We start from the raw sequence: 18,917 nt of genomic DNA, 5'->3' as shown, positions 1-18,917 counted from the left end.
CAAGGTCAAGTTCCAGGTGCTCAAACCAGGCTGTGCATTGGTTTGAAAACCACTCCCCAAAATGGGGGGCGCTCACTATCCTCCCCAAAGCTGCTCTTTCCTCTGCCACCGTGTGCTATGCATGCACTATGCTAAGTAAATAAGCTGAAAAAGTCCTGGTCCCAGAGTAGTTCACAATCAAGCAGGCAGAAGAGGTCCCCGAACGTAGTAACTGCCAATCAATGTGGCGAGTGGGGTGATAATACTTTACTACACTATTAAGTTGTTGGAGGGCAGAGAAAAGGCATAGACCGGTTTGAAGAAGAGGTGATTAAGGAAGTCTAATACACTGTGCTCAGTTTAAAAAAATAATCAGGGTGGAGTACAGGTGTGGATGCAAGGAGAAGACATTCCTGGAAGTGGAGATACACGAACAAAAGGCAAGGAGACAGTGGGTGTAGGGGTTTGCAGACTGTCCAGTGAAGGTCTTACTGTTGCCATTAAGTAAGGCTGAAATGCACTTGAGGTTCTAAAAGTTTAATTTTCCTAGAAATTTATTTTCTTCAACTTTATGCTACACAAAAAGGGGAAAAAAAAACCAATGAAGTCGTTTTAAAGAGGCAATTTTCAGTGGCTTTTCTAGAAGTAACAGAATAGGTAATTCGGACCAATCTTCTTTCTCGCTGAGGACAACCAAATACTCTGAACAAAACCCAAGTAAACAAAAACTAAGGGAAAAATGTAAAAAAAACTATTTCTTATGGCACTAGACAGAAAATAAGGTAGTGAAAAATCACCGGGGAAGGTTCAGGGAAAGGGTGACAGTCTAGAGATTTAAACCTGGTGTTTAGGGCTATTTTCCTCCGAGGGCATTTGCACATTCCAAACTGGAATCGTTTCAAAACCAAGTGGTCTGGACTTTTGGTAATCTCAAGAGCATGGTGGGGGTGGGGAGGAGAAGGGAATGTAATTCAGGGTACCCTTCAGGTATATCAAGGGGAGGATGCTCTCTGGTGGAGCTCCACTCTTTTGGGCTGTGACTCCAAAGTGCTCTACACTCTAGAAGTGAGGTGAGCCAGAAGCAGACAGGCCTTCTCAAAGTCTGAAGCTCAGATTTTAATCATCCTAGCCCCTAAAATCAGGGTAAGGTCTGAATTGTTTCCAAGTAAAAATAATTATTTGCAATTATTTCCAAATAAAAGACATTCAATTAAAAAAGAGGGATGAGGTCCACGAATAGACCAGAAGACGTGAATAAAAAACCAGTAGAAACAATAGATAATAGAAACAGACCCTCGGGGGCTTCTGATGTAGGATCATCAGATACGCAGACATTAAAATGACCTAGACTCAGATCGTGATCTCACCATTTGTGAGTTTGAGCCATGCATCGGGCTCTGCGCTGACAGTGGGGGCTGCTTAGGATTCTGTCTCCTTCTCTCTGCCCCTCCCTCCTCAAAAATAAATAAGCATTTTTTTTTTCTTTCAACGTTTATTTTTATTTTTGGGACAGAGAGAGACAGAGCATGAATGGGGGAGGGGCAGAGAGAGAGGGAGACACAGAATCGGAAACAGGCTCCAGGCTCTGAGCCATCAGCCCAGAGCCTGACGCGGGGCTCGAACTCACGGACTGCGAGATCGTGACCTGGCTGAAGTCGGACGCTTAACCGACTGCGCCACCCAGGCGCCCCAATAAGCATTTTTCAAAAAGACTTAAAAAAGGGGGGTTGTTCCTGGGTGGCTCAGTCGGCATCATGATCTCACAGGTTTGTGAGATTGGGCCCTGCATCTGGTTCTGCACTAACAGCATGAAGCCTGATTGGGATTCTCTCTCTCCCTCTCTCTCTCTGCTCCTCCCCTGCTCATGGACACACACACTCTCTCTCTCTCAAAAATAAACTTCAAAAAATATTTTAAAAAATAACCTATGCTTATAGTATTTAAGGAGATTAAAGACAAGCTTGAGGATTTTGGTAGAGATCTAGAACCTGTGTTCCAAAGATCCATGGAAATTCTAGAATGAAGAAACATATATTCACTAAAAAAAAAAAAAACGCAATGAGTTTTACAACAGAATAAATGCGGCTGATGACAGAACCAATGAACTGGATTCCTGAATTTGAGCTTCGGAAGAAACCATGCAGAATGAGACACAGAGACACAAAAATCACGGACACAGAGGACACAGGAGAGACACAGAAGACACATGGAGAAGACCCAACAGACAAATAAATTGCATTCCACCTGGAGGAGAGAGAGATCACGGGGCACAAGTGACATTTTTTAGGAGATAACTGCTAAAAACTTTCCAAAATTGGTATGAGACAACAATCCACAGATTCAAGAAGGTCTAACCCCTAAGTAGGAAAAATATTTTTATTTTTGTAAATTATTTTCATGTTTATTTATTTTTGGGTGAGAGAGGGAGACAGAGTGCAAACAGGGAAGGGGCAGAGAGGGAGGGAGAAACAGGATCGGAAGCAGGCTCCAGGCTCTGAGCTGTCAGTACAGAGCCCGATGCGGAGCTTGAACCCACAGACCGTGAGATCATGACCTGAGCCGAAGTCTGACGCTTAACCAACTGAGCCCCCAGGCTCCCCAAGGGACTATTTTAAGTATCATGTTCCTTCTTATCTGTGTCAAACTCACATTCAACGATGAGTTCTGGGTTGCAAAAGAGGATTTGTTTTTCCCACTTGTCTAAGTCTTTGTCTATGAGCTAAGCAAGCCCAACATCAAGTGCAAAGATTACAGGTGGGGAATTTTTGATGTGTGTTCATATTCAAGCGGAGATCAGAAAAGCCCAACCGAAAGAACTTGGCAGTGAAAGTGACAATTGTGGACTGAACACAAGTTCTTTTTAAAACAGCTATTTTGAAGATTGTGATTCCGACTTTGGAAGAACTAAGATGACTGACAGTGGGAGGAATCACGTGAAATTCCTTAAATGAAAAAGTTACTGACAAAAAAATGGAACTGTTTTGTCCAGAAGACAATGGAATATCCTTAAAGCACTAAAGAAAAAGAATTGCCAACCAAGTATTCTATATTGAGCAAAAGGATCCCTCAGGAATGAAGGCAAAATAAAGACATTTTCCAGATGAATAGTAATTAAGAGAATTCACCACCAGAGATCTGCACTAAAGAAAATGCTACAGAGTATTCTTTAGGTAGAGGAAAAAAATCAATCTAGGTGGAAGTTTGCAGATGCAGGGAAGAAGGAAGAACAATGAAAATGATAGATGGAGGTAAGTCAAAATAATATTGACTGTAATAATATTAAAAACATTCTGTTGAATTTTGTACACAGGCACACGTACACAAACACGTAAGTAATTAAAATACCCCCCAAACCTAGGGGCGCGTGGGTGGCTCAGTTGGTTAAGCTTCTGACTCTTGATTTTGGCTCAGGTCATGAGCTCATGGTTTATGAGTTTGAGCCCGTGTCAGGCTCTGTGCTGACAGTGCAGAGCCTGCTTGGGATTCTCTCTGTCTCTCTCTCTCTCTCTCTCTCTCTCTTAAAATAAATAAATAAACTTAAAAAATAATGAAATATCCCCAAACCCCCAAAGTAGCACATTTCCATGTAATTTATATGGATTGTGGCTTTCTAGTTTATCTACTTTATCTTTTTTGATAACTACGATTTATCTGGTTCTACACACACTTATTAAGGGATATACTTCATTTGCTCCATAAAAGGCATAGTATTTATAGAGGGGACAACTGGAGTGAATTTATGTGCAAGCTTATTACTATAGCGTGCGTGTGAACAGGAGCCCATATAAATGTGCATATTATCGGGGGGAAAACTTCATTGTTCTGGGCTATTTTAATACCAAGCAGCCTTGGTCTTTTTTTTTTCAACGTTTATTCATTTTTGGGACAGAGAGAGACAGAGAATGAACGGGGGAGGGGCAGAGAGAGAGAGGGAGACACAGAATCTCGGAAACAGGCTCCAGGCTCTGCGGGGCTCGAACTCACGGACCGCGAGATCCTGACCTGGCTGAAGTCAGACGCTTAACCGACTGCGCCACCCAGGCGCCCCCGGGCTATTTTAATAATGTAAAGAGAGCTAAAGATTCTTGAATGTCTAGTACCTGTCAAACATTTAGGTACGGACTTCACAAAAAATACTTTGTTTAGGCTCACAATAGACTAGTGAAAAAAGGTACTATTGTTCCGATTTTACAAATAAGAAACTATATCTCCAACAGATTAGATCACTTGCCTAACATCCTAGCTGTAAGATCATGGAATAGTGATTTAATCCCAGTCTTTGGCCCTCCAAACCCATTTTCTTTTCATATGCTCCCGATTTCTGCCCCTGTGAACAAAGCTATTATAGTCCCACTAAAAGAGAGGAATTTAACATTCGCACTCCCCCCAACAGTGGTAAATGTTTACTTGAAATAAATAAGATCCAATGGCATGAGCTCATGGATTTATTTCATCATTCAGAAAATTGTGAAGTACTGGGGGCCTTATATCTACTCATACAATTCTAGTCTCCCTACATAAGTGGGTGATGAGGCTGCTATTCACTTACAGAATTGCATTACATCACGCACACATGTATATTTGCATATATGTATGTACAAGTATACCTACAAGTTACAGTATCATATCAGGACGCCCACTGAGTTCCAAATGGGAAGGACCCACTTGGAGCTGGCTCCATAAATCCCATCCCAAACCTCTTAGAGCGTCAACATCATCCAGAAGGAACAAATCCTGCTTCAAGTGGGGATTCTTTAAAAAACATTTTTTTAAGTTTATTTATTTTTGAGAGAGAGAGAGAGAGAGAGAGAGAGAGAGAGACAGAGCACAAGCAGGGGAGAGGCAGAGGGAGAGGGAGACACAGAATCCAAAGCAGGCTCCAGGCTCTGAGCTGTCAGCACAGAGCCCAATGCGGGGCTCGAACTCACAAAGTGTGAGATCACGACCTGAGCCGAAGTTGGACGCTTAACCGATGGAGCCACCCAGGTGCCCCTCAAGTGGGGATTCTTTAGCTGTAACTCAAAGTCACAGAAACAACGTTCTCAAGTGTAAATACCTCATAAGAATCTGTTTCCTGTTGGGATGAGCACTGGGTGTTGTATGGAAACCAATTTGACAATAAATTTATATAACTTATATATTCTATATAAATTATATATATATATATGTATATGTGTGTGTGTGTGTGTATATATATATATATATATATATATATATATATATATATTTTAAAAAAAGAACGTATTTGCTTATCTCTGCCTAACACCAGTCAGAGGTAATGTGATGTTCCTAATATCATAAACCCTATTTCTAAACACAATGGCCTCTTTCTTGGCTTTGCCTTTTCCTAGATGATCCCTTCTACTGGGTGGAGTCTGTCTCCTTGCTGACAGACAGCCCAACATCTACTAATGGACAGGTTCCTGGTGTGGGAGCCATATTCCAGAAACTCCTCAGAGCAGCCAAGAGTTCATATTCTGAATATAACATTTACTGTCTATGCGTAAACCAATCTCACTGCAAACGTCTACATGTTACCAAGTATCTGTTGACTAATTTTTAAGAAGAGCTTGTCTTCGTGGCCTTTATAAGAGGTAACGTCACTGACGATTCCAACAGCTATGACGCAGATCCGTATGCTTCCCATTATACACACCGTAATGTTTGGGGGCATTTTGAAAGCCCTTCATTACTCTTTCATCTCAAGACTCCAAAGGCAAGTCTTAGAATTAAATGCTGCAACGTGGTCTCTAACTTGAACAGCCTACCTAAAAACTCATGTAAGAAAAGAGAGGAGGAGAGAGGAGAATATTTGAGGCATGGACTAAAGGGCTGATGATAATAGAATTTATTTCTAACTGGATAGGTTTGGGAAAATCTTCTCTACCCCTTCAAAGGCTTGCTCTTGGTCCCTTCCTCCTAAATTCTGGCTTTGGCTCTTCCCAGAGAAGCTCTGCTATCCTGGGAAAAGATGCCACATTGCCCATCCTCAGCTGGGTCTACGCAAATTAGGGGAGAAAGACTATTCAATAGGGGTGTCTGAGCGGCTCGGTCGGTTAAGCGTCCAACTTTGGCTCAGGTCACGATCTCACAGCTGGTGGGTTCGAGCCCCGTATCGCATCGGGCTCTGTGCTGACAGCTCAGAGCCTGGAGCCAGCTTCGGATTCTGTGTCTCCGTCCCTCTCTCTCTCTCTCTCTCTCTCTCTGTCCCTTCCCCACTCGCACTTTGTCTCTTAAAAATAAATAAATATTTTTTAAAAAAGGCTATTCGATAATCTGATCATTGTGGACTTGCATGGCTTAGGCCAAATGTTCTTTTTGTCCTTACTAATTACTAATTACTTATCCTCACTAAGATTTATCCTAATTACATAGACTGAATTATCTAGATAATGCATTTTTTTGTCTGCATATATGTGCCCTAAAATAAGAATTTTCTCTCTCTTTGGTGAAAGTCAAACTCTTGCTGCACATATCTCAAATAAGCACACTATAGTATTCATAACAAACCTCTTCTTATCGCATAATTGGGTTTGTCAGAAGGATGTAAGCATCCTTAAAGGTTAAGTGATCATTAATAGTTCCTGAAGAGATCACACCAAGGGATTTTTCCATGAGAATACACGTGGGAAGGTCTACCTGCTTGAAATTCCCTTGACGAAGAGCATTATCTACCTCAAAACACGCCACTGCCAACAGGTACTGTTTTCCATATGAAACATAGATGGTGGGATTCGGTGACATGATGTTACTTTAAACCAGAACAACGACTAGGTGAACTGTTTGCCCCGGAGACCCATGTGGGTCTTCCCTACGGTACCAAGAGCTTCAACATATTACTGATCAAGGATTCACACTCCAGAGGTTGCAGTCACTGGATTCACGTAACCCAGAGCCCCTGCTAAGTGTTAAGGACTGGAGAAGAGCTCCTGGGGTTAAAGATCCAGTTCTCGCCTTCAGTGGGGAGGCAGGACGTGCACATGAAACAAGTAACTTCACAAGGGCGTAGTTGGATAATGGCGACCATGTTAGCTGATGGCGTCCACTTGGGTGTCTATGGGCCACTCAAGCTTTACGTGTCCAAGACAGACCTCCTGATGTGCCCTTGCCCAATGACGCCGGCTCTGTTCTTCCCCCTCTCCGTGAATGGCATCCCGATCTTCCAGGGGTTCAAGTCAAAGGCCTGGGAGTCACAACGTACTGGGCTCTTTAGCACACGGCACACCTCCAAATTACCAGCAAATCCTGTTGGTTCCCTCTTCCAAATATATGCAGAACGAAACCATTTCTTACTGCCTCCACCACCACTGCCTTGGCCAAGCCAGCTTCTCCCTGGCAGAAAAAGCTGCCATGACGAGCCCAACGTGGCCTGCGTGTGCCCCTGCCCCCACTCACTGCACTATAGCGACACTTGTCTCCTTGTTGACCCTTTAACTCTAAAGACACTTGAGCATCTGGGGCTGGGCATTGGATGTTCCCTCCATGTGGAGTCCTTTCTGCCCTGTGGACCATGGTCTTCCATTCCCCTTTTCAGAGACAGCTTCACTGACCATGATTTAAAGTAATGACCCTCCGTCCCTAGTATCCGTACCCTCTCTGGGCTGTCTTATTTTTTCTCCTATCACTTCTTATCTTTTGATGCATTAGGTAAAAAATTTGCTGATGGGGAGCCTGGGCGGCTCAGTCGGTTGAGAGTCCGGCTTCGGCTCAGGTGATGATCTTGCAGTTCGTGGGATCGAGTCCTGTGTCAGGCTCTGTGCTGACAGCTCAGAGCCTGCAGCCTGCTTCAGATTCTGTGTCTCCCCCTCTCTCTCTGCCTCTTCTCCGCTAATGCTCTCTCTCTCTCAATAATAAATAAACGTTAAAAAATAAAAAAATAAATAAAAACAAAATACAAATTTGCTTATACATTTGTTTGCCTGTTTCACCGATTCCCCCAGGATCCCTTAAGACCATATGCTCTGGAGGGGGGTGCTGAGATGTTGCCTGTTTTGCTCAATTGTTCTATCCCCAGAGCGTGGGATACTTTCTGGCACGTTCAGCCCCCTGTTTGCTTCCCGTGTGTAAAAACACTGCAATGCCACCACTGGCCAACAGAGGTCAATGTTTAGACACTGAAAGGCTCTGCCTGACCTTGCTTGTTTTCACCAGCTGGGACTAAATTGGACTTTCGTCCTCCCCAGGGAGAGGAGCAGAACCTTCCCTGGGTCTGGCTCCCCGCTGAACAGGCAGCTTTCTGGGCTGAGCGATAGCTGCCTTAACTCATCACTCCCCTGTCAGGCTGGTCATGACCTCACCGAATCACACTTCAGTTACCTTCTCTCCACTCTTGGGTTCCCTTTTGCTCTTTCAGAGGGGCTAACGATCACTAATTCATTTGATGATCATGTCGGGGTGCAAACGGTCTCTGATTAAACCCCAACGAAACTATATTTAGGAGGGCAGTGTCATATACAACCGAAGCACGTTACATAACTTCTGGCAGCTCGCCACAGCCCATTTTTTTTCAACCCATAAATACATTCTTTCCCAAACACTTTGAGCAGTCTGCAGGATAAAATGTGACCATGAATAGCTTTTGTCCTATGTCAGCTTGAGGCCCCTCTGCCTTTCATGTCTGGAGGCCTTGTAGCCAGCACCCTCCTTTTTAGGGGCGAGTTACCTCTCATCCTCTCCCACCCTTTCCTGCCCTCCTCCTGCTGCGGCAGGCACACCCCTTTGCTCGCTCCCCCCACCTCCTCAGCCCCCTTCAACCAACCTCTAAAACAATCCCCTCCGATTTCTGTTCAGGATGGGTGAATCAAGACAGGGAGGCAACGCAGCCTCACTTCTGGGCTGATGAGTATTTATTCAATGTCACCTTCCTGGTCTGGCTAAGGACTGGCTTTCGAAGATGATTTTTAGCTCCTCTGTGTGTAAGTGTAATAACATTCCTTTAACTACTTAGTCAACTACCAGTGCATCTAAACACTGCATGCAGAGCCGCATATTTATGCCGTTTGGTTGTCTCTTTCTATCTTAGATTGGTGCTCTGTCTATATACACACATATGTACATATCACCAAAAACAAGATATAAAGAAAACAAAACGTCTGTTGTTTAAATATGTCTCCCCTTTCCTCCACAAGAATTCCCTGTCTTCACAAATGTGAAGGACATCTGTTTTACAAAACATTTTTGCTTGGCACTGGCCCAAACTCCACCGATACCCGGGATCAATGAGATCTCTCCGAGGCTGGGCTTCCACGAACATGTCTTGCTTTGGGTGAAATTATTGCGCTGGGAATCGCCAACTTCGTGCGCAAGTGAAATTCTCGATCCTGTTTTACCAGCAGGAAAAAAAAAAAAAAGCGCCCATCTACTTTCCTTGAAGGCCAGTGTGCGTGACTACCTACATTCTCAACCTCCAGAAAATCAGAAAACGCTGGAGTGATGATCCACTTAGCAGGGCTAAGTGAGAGACCCACTTATTTCGGTGTTTAAAAATCACTAATAAAAGCAGTCACAACTCTTCAGTCGAGTGGAAGAATATCGAGTGTTCTATTTATTTATTTTTTTTTAATTTTTTTTTAACGTCTATTTATTTTTGAGACAGAGAGAGACAGAGCATGAACGGAGGAGGGGCAGAGAGAGAGGGAGACACAGAATCCGAAGCAGGCTCCAGGCTCCGAGCCATCAGCCCAGAGCCCGACGCGGGGCTCGAACCCATGGACCGCGAGATCGTGACCTGAGCTGAAGTCGGACGCTTAACCGACTGAGCCACCCAGGCGCCCCTCGAGTGTCCTATTTAAACATGTAATCACATTAAACACGGAACCTGACTCAGGCTTTGGTGGAAACATTGCAGGGTTTTCAGTAAACCCACACCCTGGTTCAGAGACACCCCCAGACACAAATCCTGAATGATACGTTGGGTTCTTCTCATACCCTGCAGCCTGACTCCCGAGCCTTCTCTGCGGGGGAGGCCCCTTTAGGATCTGACTCAACAGGTCACTGGGGTGACAGATTCTATCCCACTTGCCCCCCCCCACCCCGGGGTCTTAAAAAGCGTGCCTTAGGAAAACAACATGTTATTCAGGGCTAAAAAGAAATGCCGTATCAAAGCCACTAAAAGACATAGAAGAACCTTAAATGCGTATTGCCGAGGGAAAGAAGCCAGTCGGAAAAGGCTACATACTGTGTGATTCCAGCTATATGACATTCTGGAAAAGGCAGAACTACAGACGTGTGAAAAGATCAGTGGTCGTCAGGGCTCCAGGACGGGGGTGGAGACAGGGAGCACGCGTAGGTGAAACACAGGTTTTGGGGGCAGCGAAACTACTCTGGATGATACAGGAATGCCGAACACATGACATTAGGTATTTGCCAAAACCACGGAATGTAGAGCACAAAGAGTGAGCCTTCATGAAAGCTACTGACTTAGGTTCATAATCACGTATCAACACTGGCTCGACTACCGGAACCAATGTACTACGTAGAAGCAAGATTTTAATAACAGGGGAAACTATGTGTCTGGGAATACGTGTACTTTCCGCGCCACCGCCCCCGCCCCCCCCCAAACTTAAAACTACTTTCAACAATAAAGCCTAATTAACTAAAAACCGGCTACAAGCAACAACGAGAGGCTGCTTCAAAAATATACGTAAGACCACCTGGTTGGGGGCACTGATATCACGCATAGGCTAAAGGAGAGCATTTTTCCTTCCTTTTTTTTTTTTTTAAAGGGGACGCAGACACATAAACAAATTGTGGTTTGATGCTATTTCTCTGCCGGAGCCTTTCTGGCACTCACGCAGAGAGGAGGATTAGCACCAATAACCGGACCACAGGTCCGGCTCCAGGCTTTGGCACACAGGGCGGTCACTATCTATTTTTTTTGATACATTAGGATTCATTCCCACCAAGCCCCACACGTGAAATGTTGGCGGGTCGGCTTGCTCTGGCTGCTAGGGGACTCGGCAGACTTCTGTGCTGTTCGCACGAGGGCCCTGGCGATTTTTAGGCACCAGCTAATCCATTAAAGCACAATGCTACCACTGATGAGTCACACAACACAGCCGTCAAGTTAGAAACAGTGGAATGAGGGGCGCCTGGGTGGCGCAGTCGGTTAAGCGTCCGACTTCGGCTCAGGTCATGATCTCGCGGTCAGGTCATGATCTCGCGGTCCGTGAGCTCGAGCCCTGCGTCGGGCTCTGTGCTGATGGCTCGGAGCCTGGAGCCTGCTTTTGGAGTCCGTGTCTCCCTCTCTGTCTGCTTCTCCCCAGCTCACTCTCTTTCTCTCTCTCTCTCTCTCTCTCAAAAATAAATAAACGTTAAAAAAAAATTAAAATAAAATTCACTACAGTCCCTTTGTGCCAGTTTTGTGTCCCTCTTTAGCAAAGTGGAGCCTGGGCAGCCCGAGACAGGGGTGTGGGGAGACTGCTCACGGGCAGAACACATTTGCCAGATGGAACCGGAAGCCTCCCCGGGAGGGGCCGTCCTGGGCAGGGGCTCCCCCAGCGGGCACCTGACAGAAGAGAGGCGCCCGAAACCTCCATTTCTGGGTCTCTTACTGCGTGGATGGCGGGGCCACCAATGCATCCCTCCAGTCCAGCTCATGCTCAGAAAAATATAGTTGGTCTCTACGCATACTAGCTAGCAGGTCATTTAGGCTTCCTTGGAGGAATTGTGGTAGGGTGCTCAGGGGGGCCACTCATGGGAATACACCCCAGGAATACAGGCAGGGTAAAAACGGCTTATTGCGCGTGTTAAGAGAACGTCACCCTTCTTTCTGGGCTGTTTCTAGACTGCCTCCCCTTCCATAAATTTTTATTTTATTTTTAAGTTTTTAACATTTATTTATTTTTGAGAGACAGAGACGGTGCATGAGCGGGGGAGGCGCAGAGCGAGAGAGGGAGACACAGAATCCGAGGCTCCGAGCTGTCAGCACAGGGCCCAATGAGGGGCTCGAACCCATGAACCGCGAGATCATGACCTGAGCTGAAGTCGGACGCTTGAACTGACTGAGCCACCCAGGCGCGCCCCATAAATTGTTTTCAGAGCGTGAAGCCTTTCATTTATTTTCCCGAAGCTAACTTTTTGCTTCTCAGGGCCAAAGCCACGTAAGTTGGAAGAAGGGAGGGACAGTAATATTCTCAAGGGCCCGCTGGGCGTTACGTATTGTGCCGGTTCCTTTGAACACGTTTTCTTTAATCCTTACAACAACCCTAATTCCTCCCACCACGAGAGCCGACTGGAAGGCTGAGACAACATACACGATGAAGTATGTGTGCACTCACTTGTGCCCAATGTGCACAAGGTCCCTGCACTACTGTTGGAGTGGAAGACCGATCTGACTCAGGTACTTTTACCTGCAGAGCCTGCATCTTCCTACCAGCTAACTTGCTTCCCACGCAGAGGACGCCCCATCCCCTTAGCGAACCTCGCTGGCTCACGCTAGCGCTGGGGGTCCCCTCTGGGACTCGCCACGGACTTACAGGCTCCATCCTGGAAAAGCTTTTCAAGTGGATTGTTGTATTTGGGAGTGAGGCCCGAGGAAAGCGATTCTGTCGTCCACCGGGGCTGTTACGCAGGATCACCAAGCATGAGGGCAGCGGGGGCGGGGGGCTCTCCTGTCTGGGGTGCAATGTGCTACCTGTGCTACCCAGAGTGGCCACCGAGAGGCCGGATCGCACCTGAAGTTCCCTTTGTCTTCTCCCACGGCAGCGGGCTGGGCACAGGGGGCAAAGACGCTGCCTGGGCAGAGAGAATGACCACGCTGGATATGGCAGAGCCGCAGGGACAGGGACAAACAGGCAGCAGTGTTTCTCTCCTACGCTGCCTCGTTTGCAGCTTCAGCTGGAGACGACACTGGGGGCGTCTTGCTACAACAGTAATTAGTTCAGCTCCTCCAAATAATCAGCCAAACGAGAAACCTCTCAGTTTCACACGGGTTGGTTTGGTTCCCATGAGGTCTTGGTGCTGATTACGAGCACGAGGTCAGCAGAGATGCCCTCAGTGTCCCCGTGTGGATTTTGGCTCGCCGGGCCAAGGTGGGTAGTTTCTAGAAGCTCTGAGCTGCGAGGCAGAAAAGCCCAGGATCACAAAAAGAGAGTGGGCCCCTCGTACGAGGAATCATTTGCCTGTCTCGGGGATGAGAAAAACCATGGCTCAAGGGGAAAGCAACACGTCTCGTAGGCGACCAGGCCCGGGCCTTCCCCACCGTGGCCCGCTGCGTCCAAAGGGGAGGCTCGTGGTAGGTTGTCTGAGGTCAAGCAGCCCTTCCACGCAGGATTTAAAGTCATAGAGCCATCCATCTGGGTTGTAGAAAACCATCCCTCCTCCCACCACTTCCCCAATCAATTTGGTGATTTTTTTGCTAGTTAAGTTAAACAATTTGCACATTCCTACATCTCCCCGTGGGTGCAAGCGTTAGTGATTTCTAGCCAGTCGAGAAGACACGGCTGATTCTCCAGGCCTGGGTGGGGGCAGAACAATCCTCAGCACCACAGGGATGAGGGAGGAAAGTTCTCGGCCCTTGGAACGTAAATTACATCCAGATATCACTTCCCTGGCTCCCCTCCTCCTTCCCCCCTCTCGCTCTCTCTCTGATTCTCTCCTGTCACCAGTGGCAAACACAGCTGGTGGAGTATTTTAGCAGTGATGATGTCAGCCTGTTTCTGATAGGCTTCTGGGGAAAGCGACACATCACTGGCTGCGTCGGGGGCCTTGCACTTTTGTTTTTACAGCTCAAAAACCGAACCCCCTTTTGAGCAGGCAGCCGTCCTTCCTGGCACGCGACACCCCCGCGCGGGGCTGCCCGGACAGACCTGCGAACAGGCCATGATAAATCTCCTACCTCCTCATTTGCACCTTGGTCGTGTGTAGGCAAAGAGACCCGTGGTCTGGCTGCCGGAGGAAATGGGACTCACGGGGAAGCCGGTGACTCTATCATGCGAGCGTCCGTTGTGCAAAGTATCGGGCAGGGAAAACATAGAGATGCTTCCTCTCCAGAACTGCCTGGTTGATTCGAGAGCTTAAGAGGCCTGGGAAGCCCTTGGCCATGAGAACGGCTGGAGCCGTTCTGTGTTCTCGGGGTGAAAGAGGTTCACATGCAAACCAGGAGCATTTCCAAGTAACGCCTCTTCCTGGGCCCTCCCCCGTTCACAGTAACGCTTTAAGGATTAAAGGTGCCATGAGAAAACACATTCACTTGCATTCCTGTTTATTTCCATGCTTCACCTGGAGCCTGTTCCAAGACAACTCATTTTTTCCTTCCAGTGCCCACCTCCAACACTACCTAGGCAGGAGGGAGAGAGCGGCAACCACAGACGGGGAGGGAGTTCGAAATAATGACGCCGCTTAAAGAAAAGTCCTGCTGTTTCGCATTTTTTTTTTTTTTTAATCTGAACTTTGAGACATCTTACTTGGTCCCGAACCAAAGACCGTTAGCCTATAGTGACGCTGTACCATAAAAAAGAAATCTTTGGGGGCTAAAAGCTCTTGGCATCGCAGGCCCCCTGACACTGTGCGAGACCTGACATCTGGTCACTCCCAAGCCCTTCTGGAAAACCCTCGAAAATCCCCCCTCCCCTAAAACTTGATCTCTTAAAAGTCCGCTCAAAACAATTTAAACCATGAACTAGTTTGTCTTATTTATTTATTTATTTATTTATTTATTTATTTATTTATTTTTTACTTATTTTTGAATGTCCCAAATATCAGCTATACTATGACCATTTTCAACTCAAACGTGAGGGAGGCGCTGTCACTTCTGGGGTTTTTCAAAGTCCTCAATGGAAACATTCCCAGGAGATCTGGGCTCAACGGCCGAGGAAGCTCCCAGCCTGGAGGCCACACCTTCTGGACTCGAAGCCACCTGGACAGTGCTTTATATCAATGGGCCACGGAACAAAGGTGTTCAGGTGATTTAAGAGACTTAAAAGAGTGCACGGAAGGAGCCCACGGAAATTAAGAGAGTCAATCACAGTTCCAGGCTTTAACGCGACTCACCACGACTGCGTTCACTGCTGGGGGTTCCTGTTTACTACGAGCCCAGGAGATCACCTGGGATTCTGGGACTATGCTAACCGTGCCTTTTACTTTCGACCTTCCGATGCTCTGACATCTCGGAGCCTTGCTGCCCCTAGAGGGGGTGCCCCTCCCAGGGTTAGCTGATTCCTTGCCTGGGAGAGACATCTTCGCATGCAAACCAAAAACCCACGCCCCCAACCACCGCCTCTACTGGGCTTTCACCTCGGGGCCCCTATCCACCTGCCCCAATCACCCCAGGCCCAGGTAGCAGACACCCAGGGGCAGCTCTGCCCCAGAGCCCCCCGAAATTATCCACTCCAGCCAATCCTAAGCCTGCTCGTTCCTTCCCACAATAAAGGCTCTTGGCCCACATTCCCTCCTCGTCCCCCCGCCTCCTGACTGACTCTGGCGATTTCCCATGTGGCACGCCCATCTTCTTGGGATCCGAGTAGAACAAGCCACCTTCCAATGGCGGCTGTGCCCCCCATCTGTCAGCCTCCCCACACCTAAAGAGTAATAACATTTTAAAACACGGACGTTGGAATGGGACGTGGGGACTCTGACCGTCTAAGGTGCCCACCCGGACCAGCACTGCCGTTTCCCCGCAGAGAAGAAGGGCACAGTGAGCCCTAGAAAGGCTTGAGCCTGCCGGCCACGTTCCTCACTCAAGGTTCCTCATCTAAACTACAGAATAAAAAACAAAAACGAAAACAGAAACACGCCCAGGGGTGATTTTTCTAATCTTCTGGAGGATGGTACCTTTTTCCTGAGCCCTCCCGTCTAGGAGCACAGAGGTGAATTCCTTACAAACAAGTGCCTTGGGGCGTTGGGGCTTAGAACCTGGCTGGGAAAGGTGATGGTCCTGCAGAGTCTAGGGGTGAACGAAAACCCTCAATTCTCCGCACGGCCTGTTGCAGTCTGCCTCTTGGAAGAGGCTCATGTTGCCAGGGAAACCAGGGAGGACCGCATGACGGCGTGTGTGTGCGTGCGCGCGCGCGCGCGAGCGCGCGGGGGGGCGGGGGTGAAGGTTACCTGTGCGCGGTGCTCCCCGACGGCAAACTGTATCACCGCCACGCCCGGGTGGTGGCTGTCCTCGATCCTCTCCACGGTGCTGGAGTCGATCTTCAGGTCGCTGCTGATCTCGGCGCTCTGGATGAAGTCTTCTGTCTTCAAGTCCTCCACCTTCTTCAGCTCCCCGTTGGCCAACTGGATGATGGAGCCTTTCATGAAGTAGGGGGGCAGCGTGGGGGGCGCAGCGGCGGGGGACGCCACAGACTGCACCACGGGCAGGTGGATCTGGGCCTGCACCATGGCTGGGTAGGCGGCCTGCGTGGCCAGGGCCTCCGGGCTGAAGTTCTCGTTCTTGGGGAGGGCGGTGGTGACGAACGTGTGAGGCACTGCCGCAAACTGGGGCGACGACGTGGCGATGGCGGGGGCGGCTCCCGAGCCCTCCACGTCGGCGCCGCCGACCGGGATGAGCAGGGGCTGCGTGCCGGGGATCACCAGGTGCTGGGGCAGGCCGCCGGCGTACGTGATCGCCTGCTGCTGGCTGCTCAGGTAGCCGATGACCGGCGCTTGGGTCCCCGCGTAGAAGGCGGTGGCCGGCAGTCCGACCGGGAGTGGCTCCGAGGCGCTGTGTGTGGTCTGGATGACCGTGTGGGGGGACAGCGTGGCGACGGCGGCGGCCTTCACGCCTTCGGGGCCCAGGGCCTGTTGGGGTGACAACGCGTAGGACCGGTGCCCGGGCTTCCCTAGATGCAGGCCGCTTTTGTCGTTGAGGGTGGAGGGCGAGGCCTCCCGGTGCGTGACCGGCTGCACCTCCAGGTCGGCGGCGGGCGCGCTGCTGGTGGGCAGGACCATCACAGAGGCCCGGACCCCCGAGGAGTCCCGACCGCCGTAGTCCGCCGCGGCGCTCGGGTGCACCACCACGTGCCTGGACTCGTACGGGTGAGGAAGCGACTTCCCGGCCTTCACCAGGCCCAGGTCGGCGGAGCTCGGGGCCCCGTACCTGCGGCCCTTCTCCATCTCGCCGTTCAGGAGCTCCTTGGCCTGCATGGCCTGCAGCCTGCCGCTGTCGGCTTTCTTGGCGGCCTCCCGCGGGACGAAGTGGCCGCCGGAGTCGGTGTATTGCACTACGACCTGGGGGGAGGGCCCCAGGGTGAGCGTGTGTGGGATCATCGTCTGGTGCGGGTGCAGGTGGACGGGGATGGCCGGAGGGGACGCCGTGCGCCCGGCGCTCTGCGGAGAGCTGGAGATGTGCACGTACTGGTTTTGCTGGGTGGGAGGGGGGGACCCCGGGGGGCCGAGCCCCGACGTCCTGCCCAGGTGCTGCTGCTCAGCCTTGTGTCCCGAGGCTTGGCTCAGACTGCCCATGTTGGCCAGCAGAGTGGAATAGGCTTCCAGCTGGGAGCGCTGGGATGGAGTGGTGGCCCCCGCGGCCGAGGCCACGGCACTGGTGACGGGGCTGGCCGTCGGGGAGATCAGCTGCGAAGGGATGAACCCGGCGTAGGGCCCGCTGTACTGGGAGGACCCGATGAACTGGAAAGTGTGCGGCAGGTGAGCGTACTGCACGGGGGACACCGGCGTCCCCGACTGCGGGGGAGGGTACGCGGCGGGCAGCGTGGTGGTCGCCGGCACGGACCTGGGCGCGCTGGGCGGGGAGTAGTCCAGCCCCGCGGACAGCGCCTTGTGTAAACCTATTCCCTGCTGTAAACCCAGCTCCACCGGGGCCCCCGCCGGGCCGTGCCTGCCGCCCCCGTGGCCGCGGCCCCCCGGGTTGCCGGGGAGCCATGCCACGGCCTCCGCCCGGTGGTTGTCGCTGGGCGCCGCGGCGGCCTTCTCCTCCGAAGGCCGGCTGGTGGCGGGGATCTCGCGCTTCTTGGGAGGCAGGCATTCGTTGCTCCGCTCTTGGTTGGATTTCATTTTTCGCCGTCCCCCTCCACGGTGACTGTTTCACTGTCTGGCTGGCTCTGCTTTTAGTCTGATACATGGAAAGTCACATTTGATTTCTGTAGGGGATCCAGGCTCTTCATGAGGAATCATCTCCCCGTGGGTGCGATCGGCCCGCAGCAGCTCTGGAATCTGGGAAGAGGCAGACAGGGTGGGGGGCAAGGGGAAGGGGAGGGAAAGGAAATCAGAACATCAGACTGAGACTAGGCCTCTGGCTTCTACGTGAATTCCCCAAAACCTGATCACGGGCCCCAGCATTAAAGCCCTTGAAAACACTGGCCACGTTGGAGAGCACATCAGGTAGACGCGAGGATAACCGGGAGGTCAGAACCTCCCAGCAGATACCTTCTGATGGCATGAACGACTCCCCTAAGACCCTCTGCGTTTCTCAATACCCTCTCTCCCTATTTTCTTTTCTTCTTACAGGGGAGATGATTTGGTTCTTAAATTTCCTTTTCAGAAATGCTGGTCCCTTCTTTACCTCTTCTTTGCCTTGCTGGGAAATCCAAAGAAGCCCACAGGAAGGGTGACATTAGGGGAAGTCAGCCTCAGATGCAGGTGCTGGGAAGGGGCAGGTGAGGAGTGGGGGAGGGGTCCCAGGCCACCTTCAGGTGTAAGGTCTGGGGTTGGCGGAGGTCGGGGGCGGCGTGTGGCGGTGGGGGGGAGAGTCTCAGGCCATCTTCAGGAGTAAGGTCGGGGGTGGGGGGGGGGTAGTGCCGGGTCAGCTTCAGGTGTAAGGTCTGATGCTTCACCTGCCGGGGCTCCTACTCAAAGGTTCAAAGGTTCTGCCTGACTCAGGGGCCATACTCTGGTCCAAAGCCACTCTCTCTTCCCTCGCACACATGCACAGTACCACATGCCAACTCAGCAGAGGCAGCCAAAAATAATCTTGTTCTCTACAAGTTTCCAAAGAATTCCCAGTACAGCTACTCACAGGGTAACAGAAAGCCAAAAGAAATCTGTGAGACAGTTAAAAA

General features: G+C 49.9%; 1 protein-coding gene and 1 non-coding gene across 13 annotated transcripts in view; both read right to left on the bottom strand.

The window, feature by feature from the left end:
- The window catches only part of ATXN1 (ataxin 1), a 424,117-nt gene that overhangs the window by 8,664 nt on the left and 396,536 nt on the right, over positions 1-18,917 (bottom strand). For 11 of the 12 annotated variants that reach the window (XM_045497312.1, XM_045497308.1, XM_045497309.1 and 8 more), the window contains one exon: positions 16,024-18,072. The exons of the other annotated variant lie outside the window; for it this stretch is intronic. In XM_045497312.1, the coding sequence (XP_045353268.1) occupies positions 16,024-17,913 (1,890 nt within the window). In that variant the 5' untranslated portion in view covers positions 17,914-18,072. The remainder of the gene's footprint in view (positions 1-16,023; positions 18,073-18,917) is intronic. 12 annotated transcript variants of the gene reach the window in all.
- On the bottom strand, positions 2,599-2,723 carry LOC123610072. The gene has a single exon (XR_006718097.1). It is a non-coding gene; the product is annotated as a small nucleolar RNA SNORA40 (small nucleolar RNA).

Source organism: Leopardus geoffroyi, chromosome B2 (genome assembly GCF_018350155.1).
Source record: "Leopardus geoffroyi isolate Oge1 chromosome B2, O.geoffroyi_Oge1_pat1.0, whole genome shotgun sequence".
Classification (NCBI taxonomy): Eukaryota; Metazoa; Chordata; class Mammalia; order Carnivora; family Felidae; genus Leopardus; species Leopardus geoffroyi.
This window is presented reverse-complemented; position numbering and strand designations above follow the sequence as displayed.